The sequence below is a fragment of the Haliaeetus leucocephalus genome, unplaced genomic scaffold (genome assembly GCF_000737465.1).
Source record: "Haliaeetus leucocephalus isolate CR32 unplaced genomic scaffold, Haliaeetus_leucocephalus-4.0 Scaffold840, whole genome shotgun sequence".
Lineage (NCBI taxonomy): Eukaryota > Metazoa > Chordata > Aves > Accipitriformes > Accipitridae > Haliaeetus > Haliaeetus leucocephalus.
The window spans coordinates 4,449,404-4,464,145 of record NW_010973276.1 but is presented as its reverse complement, the minus strand read 5'-3'; the positions used below and the strand labels follow the sequence as shown (position 1 = coordinate 4,464,145).

General features: G+C 57.5%; 1 protein-coding gene across 1 annotated transcript in view; it reads left to right on the top strand.

The window, feature by feature from the left end:
* NCOR2 (nuclear receptor corepressor 2) overlaps nucleotides 1–14,742 on the top strand; it is a 179,768-nt gene that overhangs the window by 113,812 nt on the left and 51,214 nt on the right. The window contains exons 15-17 of the mRNA XM_010582247.1: nucleotides 2,012–2,136; nucleotides 3,033–3,205; nucleotides 6,225–6,287. Coding sequence (XP_010580549.1) covers nucleotides 2,012–2,136; nucleotides 3,033–3,205; nucleotides 6,225–6,287 — 361 coding nt within the window. The remainder of the gene's footprint in view (nucleotides 1–2,011; nucleotides 2,137–3,032; nucleotides 3,206–6,224; nucleotides 6,288–14,742) is intronic.

Below are 14,742 nucleotides of genomic sequence, written 5' to 3'. Positions count from 1 at the left end.
GGTTTCCCCCATCCCTCAAAAGAAAATATTCACGACGGGGTGGTAGAGATATAGCAAAACTCATCTGGGTTCCCCTCCCTTGCCCAAGTGCTTGGTGAAGGGAACATGGGAGGGTGGTGATGGCCAGGGCTGGGGCAGAGCCTGCCCTGCTCCCCGCTGAGCCCTCAGAGGTCGCAGCTCTCACCTCGTGAGTATTTGTCTGGGCTGAACCCATGCTCGGGGTTCTCTGTGGCTCCACGGCATGACTCAGAGAGAGTCAGAGAGTTCAGGGCAGCTCTGGGGAAATGCACGTGACAGATGCCCCTGCTCCTCCACCGCCAGCACAGGCTTCCCCGGTTCCCAGCCCCGGCAGACTTGCTGCCTGCCCCACTCCTCCTCCATGGGTTTGGGGGCTGGCGAGGGCAGTGCCTGGCATGCCAGGTACAACACTGTTCCTTGGCCAGTTGCTGCAGCAAACAGCCTGTTCCCTAAGTACTCATCCCAACCCTTCCCTGACTCCCCTTCCTTAGATCCCCCCCACCTTGCATCCCACCGAGCTGTTCCCAGTAGCGCAGTGGAGGGGTGCGTGGATGCGGTACAGGTGTATTCGGCACGTGTGCCGGCGTGGAGGTGCCACAGGGCTGGTCGAGCTTGTGACACGTGCGCTGCCAAGCAGGGGTCCTGGTGGGACAGCCACCTCCCTCCCGGCACGAGGAGGAATTGAAAGCCTGTGGGGTTTCGGTGATGGCAGCAGCTGCGTTTTAAGGACTTGTGTTCAACTGGGGCCTGAAGGAATCAGAAGTTTTTTTGTTCAACTGCTCCAAAGCCCATTTTGACAGCTCCACGTTTAGCCTTTTAGCACCAGCCCGTGGGGGCAGAGGGTTTAGATCGCACCCAGCACTGCTGCTGCAGGGACAGCCATGTTCAAGGCAGACTCCCAGTTCCTGCGGATCAGGGACAGGCCAGTCCCGCTGGCTTGAGGGACGCGGGGACACGTCGTCTGCTCTTGCTGAATGGCTGCGTACCGGCCAGACCAGGCCACCTGGGATCATACTTTCTGCTGATAAATCCACTTTAAGGCTATTTCCCCCCCTGTTACATCACTGAACCCTTTCCTGAGGGGTGGTGGAAGCCCTGCAGCTTGGGCAGGGGCTGGGCGAGCCTGGGTGGGTTTCCTGGAGCAAGCAGCCTTGCATTAGCCAGGAGCGGGATAGTTTAATAAATCATTTCCGTCTCTAATTTCTACTTCTCTATGAAATGTCTCTCGTTTGCTGGTCGCCAGAGGGAAGGGAGGTCAGAGGAACCAGGCCTCCCCAGCATCCTCCTTCCTGCAGCTGTTGAAACAAAATCCAGAACTATTATAATTCCTGTGTCCCTCCCTTGGGTACTGCGGCGACTTTGGTCTGAGTGACAGTAGGGGCATTGGGGTGGTTGGGTGCACGGCCTCCGCTGAGGGTGCCAGGCCGTACAGAGCGGGCAGGGAGCCGGGTATCTTCCCTTCTCGGTGATACGGGGCCATAAACTTTTCCTGTGGGCCACGTTAGATGCTGGGGAAAAAGATCATAGTGTTGGTAACGTTGAGCCTTGGGGCATCCCTGGTGTCCCCGTCTCCTTCGTGCTCCAGCAAAATGCATCCCGCTGGCTGCATATCACGACTGATGTTGCTAAGCCATCATCTGCAGGAAGCAGGGGGGTTGTTCTCACTTCCCTGCCTTCCCCCATGTCGGGTCCCTGCTCGCTGCCTGCAGCGCCGACTGACCCTGGGGGAGCTGCCGGGGCTGTTCCGCTGCCTGGAACAGGAGCCGGAGTGTGGCTGCCGTGCCTGATCCCAAACTACCTCTGATCTCCCCGGAAAGCTTTCAGCCCCCATGGTCTCCATAAGTGCCCTGCTTGTACCCTCTGTCTGCAGCGCTTTTTCCTCTTGGCCGCTTGCCCCTCAGCATTGTTTGAGTGCGTTTATTTAGGTTGGCCCAGGTGCTGCGACGTATCCGCCTCAGCATTGAGGGGTTGTTTTATGTCCCTTGTTTTGCAGCAGCAGCAGCAAATGCCCCGGAGCAGCCAAGAAGAGAAGGATGAAAAAGAGAAAGAAAAGGAGAAGGAGGGAGAGAAGGAGGAAGACAAGCAGGAAACAGAAAACGACAAAGAAGAACTGACAAAGTAAGGACAACCCTCCCTGCCTGGCTCACCTCCATCTCCAGCGAGAGCTGGGCATCGGGCTGGGGCTGCGGTGGTGGGATGCAGTGGTGGGACATGGCGTGGTCCAGGGCTGCCTGACCCTGTGCAGGACCATGTGCGCCCACCTCACCCCCTCTGGAGGGAGGGAAGGGCAGAGCCTGCTCTTCTCGTTCCCCTTCCCTGCTGCTCCCAAAGTGGGAAAGCAATTCTGATACGCTTTTTTTTATATAAACCTAATCGACCCACAAAGCCCGTCTGATCCTCCAGCTTGTTTTGTTGTTGCAAAAGCCTCTGGGAGTCAGAGGAGCAATCCGGGCGCAGCCAAGCGCGGCACTTCACCTTTAGCGTTATTGATGTCAACGTGAGCGCTCCCAGACGAAGGGCTTCAGCCAGCTCTGCCTCCCTCACATCGAACAGGGAGCGTCAGAGCCGTGGCGGGGAAAGGTTGGCACGCAGACCGCTAGCTATCTGTAATGGGCTTAATACTTGGTTTAAAAGAACATCTGGCTTCATTATATCTAGGCTGCGAAGACATTTACCAGCAGGTCCCTTTCAGGAAGATAAATGAGGAGGAGGCAGGGATGAATTTGAATGGTCTGGTATTAAACCTGTCTCCGTCAGGTCTCTGCGTGCACTTGGTGGTGGAGCTGCAGCCAGCTGCAGAAAGAAAACCCCACCACAAATCACCCCACCGCCAATCCGGCTCGCTCCCAGCCAGGAAAAGAGCCTGCGTGTGCAAAAAAAAAAAATGCAGACCTGCCCCCCCAAAAGACCAACAAAAAAAACCCCCATCCCCTAACACGTGCAGAGAAATAATTGCTTGACCTAAAAATCCGACCAACCCAACAACATTTTTTTTTCCCTCCCTGATTTTGTAGGGACAAGAACGACGACACATCTGGGGAAGACAACGATGAGAAAGAAACCGTCACCTCCAAAGGTCGCAAAACCGCCAACAGTCAGGGCAGGCGCAAAGGCCGCATCACCCGCTCCATGGCGAACGAAGCCAACAACGAGGAGGCGGCCACCCCGCAGCAGAGCGCGGAGCTGGGTGGGTAGCAGCGGGCACGGGGACAGGGGGGACCTTGGCAGGGCTTTTGGGGCGTCCGCTCTGTTGGGATGGGCCATCACCCTGCTCTGCTACCTGCTCACAGAGGAGGGATTTCCTTCGTGAAATCCTCCTTTTCGAGGGGCAGGAGTGAGGTTTCTCTATCCCGCTAATTACTCAGCACGGTTTGCCTGGATGAACCAGAGGCATTTGCAAGCCTGGGTTGTCCTCGTTGAGTGTTAGTGGGTTTTAGGGCCTCAGAGGGAAAGTATTGCAAAAGACAAAAAGGGAAGCCATCGTTTTTAGCAGCACATTGTCTGGGTTCGTGCAGGGCTCGTGCACCTCCTGCACTCGGAGGTGTGTTTCCCTCTGCAGCAGCTTGGGCTTTGAGTACCCTCAAGCTCTGCATGGGAGCCTGCTCTGCTCTCCTGGGCTTGCCTGGGTCTCTGCCAGTTCTCCTCCCCTCTCTATTTTCACATTTGCCTGGAGCCTGAGCAGTGCGGCCTGTGGGGTCTGTGACCGCCCTGGCCTTCAGAATCAGTCTGGTCCCTTATCTCTGCAGCTGAAGGACGTGGTGAGGAGGCAGTGGGTTACAGCTGCTCAGGAGCCTCTACCCTAGCGGCAGTCATGCTGTGCACCCCAGGTTGAGCTTGTTTTGCCCAAAAAGCAGCATTCCCCGTGCTGGTCCCCAGTGCCCCTGTTCATCTTCCCCATCGGTAGCCAGCCAGGCATGGTGGTCACTATTTTCCTTCCTGTCCTGCCTGCGAAAGGCTTGCAGGGTGGCTGAGCACAGTGGGAAGAGGCCAGGAGCAGCTTCAGAGCGAGGTGGATGAGGCAAAGCTTGCTGCCCGTAACACGGCACACAGGGACCGCACCAGCCGCAAGCGGCGGTCAGCTGGAGCCGTGCGATGCCGCTGAGCCTGTCTTGGGCTAGACAGGAATTCATGGCAGCATCCGTAGCCCCACATCGGGTGCACCTGCCTCTCATGTCTGCAGCATCAGTAGTGGTCACCCTAGGAAACTGCTCATGTATTGACTTAAAGAAGCCAAAGCATTGAGGAATTTGGCTGATTTTCATATATTTTCTACTTTATCAAGTACAAAATTATTACTGTGCTACCTAAGGCAGGTAAAAATAAAAGCAGGGTGACTCCTCTTGGTTTCCTTGCTCTGCAGTTTCTTGCTTGTTCTGCTCCATGTGCTATAAATCACCCGGAGGTGTTTTGCCTCCCTGTTCCTCTGCTGACAACTGGCTGAAGCCTTGATTGCGAGCGGTCTGTTTTCATACAGGCGATATAAATAGTTCCCGGCACAACGAAGCCCTGCTCTCCCTCTCAAACTTGTTAAGCGATGCTGCAAAGAAGCAGCAGATAATGCCAGTAACTTAGATGGGATTTTTTTTTTTATCCCAGCATCTCAGAGTCCTTGATAAACTTCACTGTGAACAGAGAAGAGACTTTAGGCTGTGTTAAATTGAGAAAAGGGAATGGATCGATTCCAGTGACATATCTGAGCAATTGGTTTCACTTTATGTCTCTCCAATAGTGCTTTAATTTAGGTTGGCTAAGAAAGTTATTGCATTTTAAATACCAATTGAACATTAAAAAACAACACAAAACCGTATTGTGGTTTAACTGCAGCGTGCCGGAGCTCCCTGTAGGCATCTGTTTCATAACTGCGCAACCTCAGCAAATACCATTAATCAAACCAAACGGGCCGTTTCTTTGACATTTCTTTACCATACAATAACAGTCATCCTCAAGCTGAGCGAAGGGCCTTGCACAGTGTGTCGGGGACACTCGCTTTTACGTAAATGAGCGTGGTGGCCCTGGCTCTGCCCACAGCTGGGGGAAGCGGCGAGGTATCGATTTTCCTCCTTCTTGGCCAGCATCCCGGGGGGTGACGGTGTTTCTGGGGGAGGTGGTGACCTACGCTGACTTCCAGGAGGTGACACCTGCAGTCATGCTCAGCCGGCTGCAAAGGAGATTCCTCCACCCGATGCCGTGGGCATCGGAGCCCACGTTGTCCTCCCACGGGATCTCGGCTTCTTGTAGAGCTTCTTGGAAGGTGCTTCTTTCTCTCCTCGCCTGTATCCTTTCTCCTGAACCTATCAGCCTGTTTTCCATTTTGAAAGGACACTGTCAAAACATCTCTCATCACTGTTGAAATAATGCTTTGCCTGTTGTTTAGAGTAATAACCCCTTGGCAGCCTGAGCCGGAAATCTGTTTCCTTACCGAGTTGTTTTTTGCCGCTGACTCACACCCTGGTTTGTTATTGTAGGGTTTGCTCTAGTGCCAGGCTGCCAGCGGGACTGTTGCATAGTGAAGGCTTTATGCAGGACCTCAGTGTCCCCAGCACCGTGCCCGGGCTGGAGGAGAGGGGGAGCATCAGGTGCTGACGCCCCTCTCCGCCTCTCCCGCCCGGAGCAGCACACGTCCCTGTGATGGGCGCCGCTTCAGGCGAGCACCCGACATGGCTGGAAGTGGCTCTGAGATGTCCGAGAGCCCGGTGATGGCACCGAGGGAGCCCGCAGTCAAGCACGGCCAACTCCCTTGACAGATGCGGTCGGCCAGAGTCACCGCTGAGGTGACGCTGTTTCTCTGTCTCTGCCGAGGGTGACGGTCCCACCCTGTGTCTGCCACCTCCAAAAGCAAGTCGGCTCCATCTTAGATACCTGTTGTTGGCGGGCCAGAGTGCATGGCACCAAATCAGCAGGAAATCTGCTGCCACCCTCAAGCCATCTGGCTTCACTTCCAGTCCCAAAGTAGAGGTTTTGCATCACCGAGACGCATCCTGGGGGGAATGCTGTGCATGGGTTACCGTGGCATGGAAAAGCCTTGAGAGCCCACACTGTGACAGCCTTCCCTGTGGAAGTGCTTTTACACTGCACGGCGTTTTGTCGTGCCTCCAGAGTACAGGGCGCAGGACAGGGTTTGGGCATTTGGGCATCTCCTCCAAGCTTGCTGGGCTTGCTGGGTCCCACTCACAACTGACTGGTCTCCTTTCCTTCCTCCTTTCCAGCTTCTCTAGAGATGAATGAAAGCTCTCGTTGGACTGAAGAGGAGATGGAGACGGCTAAAAAAGGTGAGCTGCTCATTTTCTTTCTCCTGTCGGCTCTGCTGGAGCTAACCCAGCAATCGGGGATGGATGGTGTCTGACCGCTGGAGTTGGTGCAGGGTGGTGGACCTTGAGCTGTGGGGCCGGATTCTGCCCGTCCCACTGCTAGTTTGTTCCCAGCGAGCTATGGGGGGGTTGGGGGAAGCAGGCAGTGGCACGGGGGGCATGCTCGGCCTCTCCGGCCCCGGGAGCTGTGCTGACGCCAGGGATGTCTGGGCTGTGGCTGGAGCCCGTGTGCATCCCGGGAGGCAGGAGCCGGCCGTAGGAAATGGGGAAGGCGCTTCGCCTGTTGCTTTTTGCAGCTTCTGGTGCCTGTAGCATGAGGCGTAGCTTCACCCCGCTCTACGGAGGTTTGTGCTATTGGCACGATCTGTTCCAGACATGCCGAGAGCGTCTGCCTGCGTTCACAGCTCTGGGATTTAGGGAGAGGACGGTGAACCCCGGTGCTCCGCAGCCACGTGTCGGGGAGCTCGCGAGAGCCAGGGCTGCAGGCAGTGTGGGGTGACTTTACATCCTGGAGCTGATTCAGAGCCTTTGCTGAGACCGTTTTTAAAAAGTGCTGAGTGTAGCACAGCCCTTCTTGCCACTTCCCCTCCTCGTGCCGCTCCTGCGCCAGCTCTTTTGCTGCTTTAATTTTTTGCCAAAGTCATGTCCTGTTGATGGGCTGTCGAGCTCACGTCCCCAGCCTGTGCATCCCGCTTGCATCGCTGCCAACTCTCCTGGCCCAGTGAGGATTGTAAATGGGAAATTAAAATGGAAATGAGTGTCGTTTGGGGATGGCAAATGCAAACAGGCATGTTAGCGGGTTCAACTCTGCTTGGAAAATGCACCTGCTGCCGGGGTGGTGATTACATGTTCTGGAGCGCCGGCTGCCCAGGTGCCGATGGGAGCTGTGGACTTGGATTACTTTGCCTGTGAATATCCCAAAGTGTTTGGCTCACTCGCCTTTAAGCTGTTCCAACCCTCTTTACAAGCCAGTGCCAATCCTGTGCATTGCTGAGCAGGGCTCTCTATAGACGCAAAACTTAATAGATAGACTTTAATCAAGCAAACTGGCCTGGGGCCAGGTAATGGGGTGAGCAGGTGCTGAGCAGGGGAGGGTCGTTGGAAGGATCTTTTCCGAGCGCCGCTTTGTTTTGGAGATCGCATCTGGTTGTTAAAAAGTGCCTCTTGCTGTTTTATGCTGGATGTTGGAGGTGCGCTTAAGGAGTCTTAAAACCAGCTGCCAAAGCCTGCGTGGAGGAAAGATGAAGAGTGGGAGCACGTAGCATTATTCCAGCCCAGGGGCCAGGACAAGGCGGGGAGATTTGCTGGTGTAAAGCCCGATTGCTGATGTTTTCCCCTCCCTTACAACCTGGGAAACTGAGATTGCAACACCAGACTTCTACAGAGAAGCCAAATTCCCCTTTGCCAGGAAGCAGCTGCTTTAATGCTTCGAACTGGCTCTGTTTGGCATTTCCAGGGACCGGCGCGGTGGGGGTTTCCGACTCGCGGCAACTGCGAAACTCTGGAGGTAACCTCAGAGGCTGGAGGAGGCGGTGGCAGAGCCCGCTGCTGGCACAGCTGGGCAGGGACGGAGGAGGCGGTGGGCACCTGGCTCAGGGTGGGCTCAGAGACATGGGCACTGTCCTCCTCACCCTAAGGACTCAGCCGCTCCAGCCTCACTCTTCCCCAGTACTGGTACCAGTGTGATCCCACAGCCAGCTGGTTCGGGGAGTTAAACAAGCAAGATGTGAGTCCTACAGAAAGTCAGCCCTAACACCCTGGGGTGCTTGGGCAGATGGGGATGGTGACCTCTGCTCCCAGCACCCGCCAGCTGGGAGATCAGTCTGGCCTTGCCGCCCACCCCTGGCTTTTTTGTGTGTGGCGTGAAACCCTGTGTCATTTCTGCTCAGGGAGGTAAGCGAAAACAGCCCTGGGACAGTGAGACGCCGAAGTCTTCTGCTCTGCTCCACAGTCGCAGAGCTGCACAGAGAGTTTCCAAGCAGGAGGAGGCAGGACTGTGTCTGCTGGGAGAGACAATAAAGGGGAGTACCATGTTATTAAAGTTAACTAGGGGAACGAAAACCTAGTGAGAGGAAAGTTCTTGCTTAATGACACTTTTATTACACAATAAACTTTGATTCACTAGTCTGTCAAAATGTGCAGAGATTGGTATAATGATGGGGGAGCGTGTTTATCTGATACTGCCTCCTTGCACCACGGCTGTGATCCTAAAAGCAGGAGGTTTTGATTAACCGGAGTTGCTCGAGGATTTCCCCCCTTCTTCCCTTCCCAAGCCAGGGAGCGGGCAGCACCCACTGCTCTGCCTGGTTTTGCCGCTGGGCAGGGCGCGGAGGCTTTTGGCAGCAGGACGGGGCTGCTCCTTAACAGGCAGTGTTTAGGCAGCTCCTGCCTTTGGGGGACCCGCTGGCAGGAGCCCACGCAGGCAGGAGTTAAAGGTAGGCTGGAAGGGAGTTTGTAAGCAGCGGGCGAGCACCGACCTGGAGCAGCTGGGTGGGTTTATTGCCCCCCCTCAGCCCCTCCGACGAGTTTCGCCACCAGCACCTGGTGTTGCGGAACAGCCGTGATAGCGCTGGAGCTGAACTTGATGAACCGGGAGGTTTCAGCATGACCTTTGTCAGTCTTTAAAGTCTGGTATCTGTTCTCGCCCGGCTCTGGGTTTTCCCCCTGGTGTCTAACAAGTGGTTTTGTTCTTTGAAAAGAAGCGGCCTGGAAATGGCAGTTTGTTGCTCACCTGAGGTCCTTCCTCACCTTGTTAAGGCTCTTTGCTCCTCGCCCTCAGGCAGAGCCAACCTCGGGCTCTTTACGCCTTTTCCCAGGCTGAGGAAATGGAGAGGCCACGGGATGGAGTAGGCATGATGAGGCAGAGGAGGGTTGGGCATGAATGTAAAAAGCTGATGACAGAGTTAAATAACCCATGAAGACTCCTGAATAGTTCATTTTGGGTAGATGTAAAATATTTCCTTGGGATGCAGAATGTATTCTTTCGAGGGCTGATTTTCAGTTCTGCCAACAACCAACTCAGAAACTACGATGAGTTTAGGACTGACCTGAACCATTTTTTTTCCCCAGTCCCATTCTGTTCACAAAACTAAAATAAAGTGGATTTTTTTTAAAAATACTGATTTCATCAAATTAACACACAGCTGAACCCCCTGACGGGAAAGCCCACGGCAGAAGCCAGCCATCTCCCATCACCTTTTGAACGCAGCTGCCTTTCAGCGTGCTGTCTCGCTGCACGGGATCCTTCTGGAGCCCAAGCGAGTGTGTAAACACACACACGAGTGTGTGCTCCTCCAGTCTAATCTGGGTTTGCATTATTTCTGACGAGCCGCTGGCTGAAGTTGGGGGAGAGAGGGAGGTCTGTGGGGGTCTTCGCATTTTCTTCCATCGCTTCTTCCCGGCAGGGCAGCTGTTGCTCTTACGAGGAGTTGGCTGCAGTGCAGGTGATGCTGGGAAGCCGGCAGCTCCGTACCTTCCTCCCTTCGTCTCTCCAGTCAGAGACACTTACTGCTGTAAAAACCTGCTGATGGTAGTAAATGTGGGGTGGAGAAGCCGGTTTGCAGGCTGTGCTGGTCGCTGCATGTTGTCCCTCTCGTTGGCCCTGGGGTGGGATGTGCCTCGGGGTCCCCCACCCGGTGCCCCCCATCCAGGCTGGGTGCAAGGGGAGCTCAGAGCGAGGACGGCCCGGCCTGCCCGTCCCCAGCACCCGTCACTGCGGCCGGAGCACCAGCATCCGCCCGCTCTGAGCAAGCCGCCTGTTTGCCATGAAGTTCGTATGAAGCAACAGGGTGGAAATTATTGAGATGGGGCAGATTGGGTGCCACGACGGCAAAACTGCGTCCAAGGCGTGAATCGGCCACGCTTGCCCTGGAAGAGGCTGTGGTCGGCTGCGATCCCGTCCCCGCCATCCCAGGCTGGGGCTTTGCTGCTCTTCAGCCAAGGTATTACCCCCCGGATAGCGCCCGTAGTGCCGCTGCCCGCCGTGCCCCCCAGAGCTGCGCTTTCTGCTACCGTTGGCTGAACGTTTCTTGAGCGTGTAGGAGCAAACTGCGAGGATTTGCTTAGTGTCAGTGAATGAAACACAAAAGGCCTGTCAGGGGGAACTGCTGGGTAATTACTATAATTTACAGCCTACGTTTTAATTTTGAGCGTTATTTTTTCAACAATAAGGGAGCAGGAATAATATATGAACCAGGTGAAGGGAGAGAGCTGGGCCTGCCGCGAGTGGCTCCTGTGCGTGGACATGCTGCCTCGCGCTGGAGACCTGAGTTTCCCTGGCCAGGCCAGAGGGGATAGCACCTCTTGGGGAGCCGACTTCCCAGGGAGAGGCTTCCCATCCCCTCCCAGGTCAAAGGATGGGGATGCAGTGCAAAAGGAGGGTTGTGGTAGGAGCAGGAGAGCCGGGCAGGTCCGTGGTTAGGGCACGGGGCTCAACTTTTTTGTGTCGGGTTGATGCAGCGGTCCAGCAACCGGCTCTGCGGAAGGAGAGACCTGGGAGCTGAGGGTCCCCAGCCAGGGCCAGTGGAGCGGGGAAATGGTACTAGAGCTGAGCTGACCGGCGATCCCAACTCCATACCCACACCTCGTTTGGTGGCACTGCCTCCCTCCAGAGAGATGGCACGATGGGTGTGAAAGCTGCTGGGGAGTTTCACTGCAAGCTCCCTCGTAGCCGTGGGGCATGTCAGAGACATGCTTGCATCCGGCTGCCAAAGGTAGAGGTCCATCGGAAGCGCGGCAGGCTGGTTCCGGTGTCGCCTTCCCAAAGAAGGGAGAGCAGCACCTGCCGCCACGGCAAGAGCACGCCGAGGTGGCTGCCTGCGCGACGGTCCCTCCGGCAACACCCCCGGTGCCTGCGGGGACGTGGGCTCGCTCCCCGCACACCGTCCCCGCTGCTTTCCTTGGCGCAGCGTCAGGATCCCGGCACTCGCCCGGCTCTGCCACCCACTGGCTCCGCGGCCCTGGAGAAGTTACTCACCTTCCTTGTGCCTCGGTTCTCCCACGTGCTGCAAACCACCCCAAGACAGGCGGGGGAAAGGTGCGATGCGCTAATTCAGCTCAGCGATGCCGACCACACTGTCGGGATGCCTTGGGTGGCGTCACTGACTCCGTAGTGCCGGTCTTTCTCCAGGATGGGGTTACGGCACGTTTTGGCGGTGCTGTAGCCAGAACTGCCTCCATCCCCGCTCCCAAGAGGGTACACGAGTGCAAGAGGGGCTGGAAGATCGCACCGGGTACCGTCGGGCATAGGGGAGTGAGATCACTTAGTTTTTCCCCTGTAACCTTGATCTGTTAATCCACGCGAGCTCCCGTTAAGGGACCCTTTTACAGGCTCCCCCCGCCCTTGCCGAGCCCTGGGTGGAGCAGGGCGGCCGTGCCGAAGAGCCTTGGAACGGCTCCGGTAAAAACCCACAGCTGCAGAGAGCCGAGGGGGTGTGAGCTGACGGCCCTCGCTCGACACGCTGCCCCTCCGGGTTTCTCCTCTGCGCTCCGAGACGCCGAGAGCACTCTACCGCGCTCTCCGGGCTCCTCTTCCTTCCAGTCTCTGCTTGCCGGTACCGGAGCAGAGGCCCTGGTCCGCCCATGGTGAGACCGATGCCAAACCTCTCCCCATCCCTCCTCCGCCGGGGCAGCGGCCGCAGGGCCGAGGTGTGCCGGGGTGCCACAGTATCCCACCGGTGCGGTGCTGGGCTCGCCGGCGTGCACCTCCCCAAAGAAAAGCGCCTTTGATTCACTTGAGAGCGGAGGAAACTATTAGCCAAGCTTTGTTTTCCTGGATCCCTCCCCCTGCCGCTGACATTCAGACGAGAGCGAGGGAGACAGAAAGTGAGAGAGGGAGGGCGGGAGCGGGTGCCAAGCGGCCGCACCCCTTGTCAGCTTGGGTCAGCGCCACGTTCGTTATTAATGCTCTGTCTAGAGGTCACATTCAGATGCAACGAGCCCCGGGTCAGCCAGAGGAACAGATTAGAGCTCACTCGCTGCTCCGCCACATACCGACGGCACCAGCTCTCCGTCCCTGGGCTGGCAGGAGCAGAGCTGCGGCGCGCGGTTGGCGGCTCCCTCCCCTTCGCCTTTCTCCTGCCTTTTTTTTTTTTTTTTTTTTAAATTGTTATTATTATTATTTCTTGGCAACGTCGGGCATCTCCTGAAACTGCACAGCCTCCCCGTAGCCCCAAGCTGCTGAGCGAGGAGGTGAGGTAGGGGAGAAAATACTGGAGGCGCTTCCATCCACCTTAACAACCGCGGCTGCAGCCGGTTGGAAAGCTCCGGCGAGCGAGCGGGAGGAGCGCGGAGGACGCCGTTCGCTCGCCGGCCCCGCCGGAGGGAAGAGCGCTGGGGCCGGAGCATGTGTTCCCACCAACTTCTGGCATCGGGGTCAGGAGTCTCCTGCCTGTGACCTGGTTTCCAGCCTTGGTGCTCGCTCGCTCGCTCGCCGCTCTCGGCCGCCCATGGCTCTGAAATCCTCTCGCCCCCAGGATTTAAGGAACCGGCTTTGCTTTCTTCTCTGTCTCCGGCTGCTGCGAGGGAGCGAAAGCAAAATGCGTGGGGAGGGTGTGAGCGGAGCACTCGCAGCGCTTCACAGCGGGTTGCCGTGCCCGGGGGGGCTTTGAAGAAGTGCCCTGACGCCCGCGTCCTTCCCAGCCCGCCCGCTGCACGCTCCGGGCGCGCTCCCTGCCCGCTGGAGCTGGACCCGGAGCATGTAAGTCCAAGTTGGGATCCAAAGGATGGGTTTAGCCTCAGGGTTGCGTGTAGCTGCGTGCCTTCGGGCAGACCCCCGCGTCCAGAGCCCCCGCCCCAAGCCAACGAGCGAGCGCAGCCTTCGTTAAGATCTGATAACTCAGTTAGTCATAGTTTCAGTTGTGCTGCAGAACGAAGAGCCGCGCGGTGCCGAGGCGGGCTGGCGTGCTGGGGAGCGCGGGGCGGAGGCTGGCGGGGTGCAGGGACTGGGGGTTACCGAGCCGGGGTGCCCGGTGAGCCGAGGGCTTATCGGCTTGTCCCGGGGTGTCTCGGCCGGTCCCTCCCTGAGCGTGCAGATAATTACAGCGTGGGGAAGCAGGTGTTGCTGTTTTGCTCTGGTTTTAATGTAAAGAGAAGAGCGGCTGGGCTGCCTGCTGGGTCCCGCAGGCAGAGGCTGCAGGCAGCTTCCTCCTCGTGAGCCCAGCACGGATGCAGCCACCTGCCCGGCCAGCTGCAAGCTCCTCCGGCAGCATCCCTGTCCCCCAGCCCCGCGGTGGGCAGGGGAGCAGCGAGCCTGGGCAGGGGAAGGGCAGCCGGGAGCTGGCATTGCCCGCAGCTGGCAGAGGTCACGCCACGCTGGGGACCGCTCGCACTGGCCTCCATCACCCCCGGCCCGGGCTCCGCCGTGTCAGGTCCTGCTTCTCTCCACCGGACGGTACGGCATCTCGCCCACCGGAGCTCACGGCACGCCGCTGCCAGTGTTTGTGTTTTGGGGCTTTGCCCGGGGCGCAGCAAACGGCTCCAGCCCCGGCTGTCACACTTGGTGCGGGGCCACCGGCACGGCGATGAGCAAAGGGGGCCGAGCCGCTTGTTTGCTTTGGACGGCAGCAATGGGTTGTGACACAGGGGACGGGTTGTGACACAGGCACTGTCCTGTTTTCCCCTGCAGCCTTCAGCGACTGAGGGGGGAGGACTCCCGCCCCAGCTCGTTATCTCTCGCAGTTGGTGGCCGGACGTCCTTTTTTTTTTATTTATTATTATTTTTAAGAAGTCCCAGCCTGCCAGTGGGGTGACGGAGGTCGTGGGTTTGGCTGAAATGAGGCTGGGAGTTGCAGAGTTAAAGCTCAAACTTGTTTCTTGGCTTGCCACGGCCTTTTGTGGTGCTCAGCGCTGTGTGATGCCTGCCTCTTACGTGCAATTTGATAAGCCCTGGTGCTGGGACAGAGCAGGATACAGGCACCAGCTGGATGTTAACTCCTGCTGTGCTGGGTACTGCTGGTTTTCTCCAGGAGCTGGGAAGCAGGGAGGGAGATTTCATCTCTCCTGGGGTACGTGGTGCTGTCTATTCAACGCAGACATACCCACAGCCCCCGTGCCGTGCCCTCCCCTTGCACGGGCGCACGGATCCAGGCCGGAGGTGCGTCCCTCGGGCCCTGATTGCTTGTGGCTGCACTGAGATCAGCCCTTCCCGGGGGGGTTTGTTGTTGAGCTGAAGAAGGGGTTGGGCTGGCACTTAGGTCTAGGCTGGGGCTCGGAGATGACACATGGCAGCAGCTTGGCTGAAGGCTGGCAGCGGGGCTGGGGCACAGCTGCCGTGGCTCCCGGGCCCCAGTAGAAGAGCCACACACGGGAATCCTAATGTGGGAATTGCTGCGGTCCCAAGCCCCGTGGTGTCAGAGCAACCAGGGAGGGGTTTGGGGATGGATGATGGAGATGCCTGGGCAGCGCCTGTTCCCAGGCT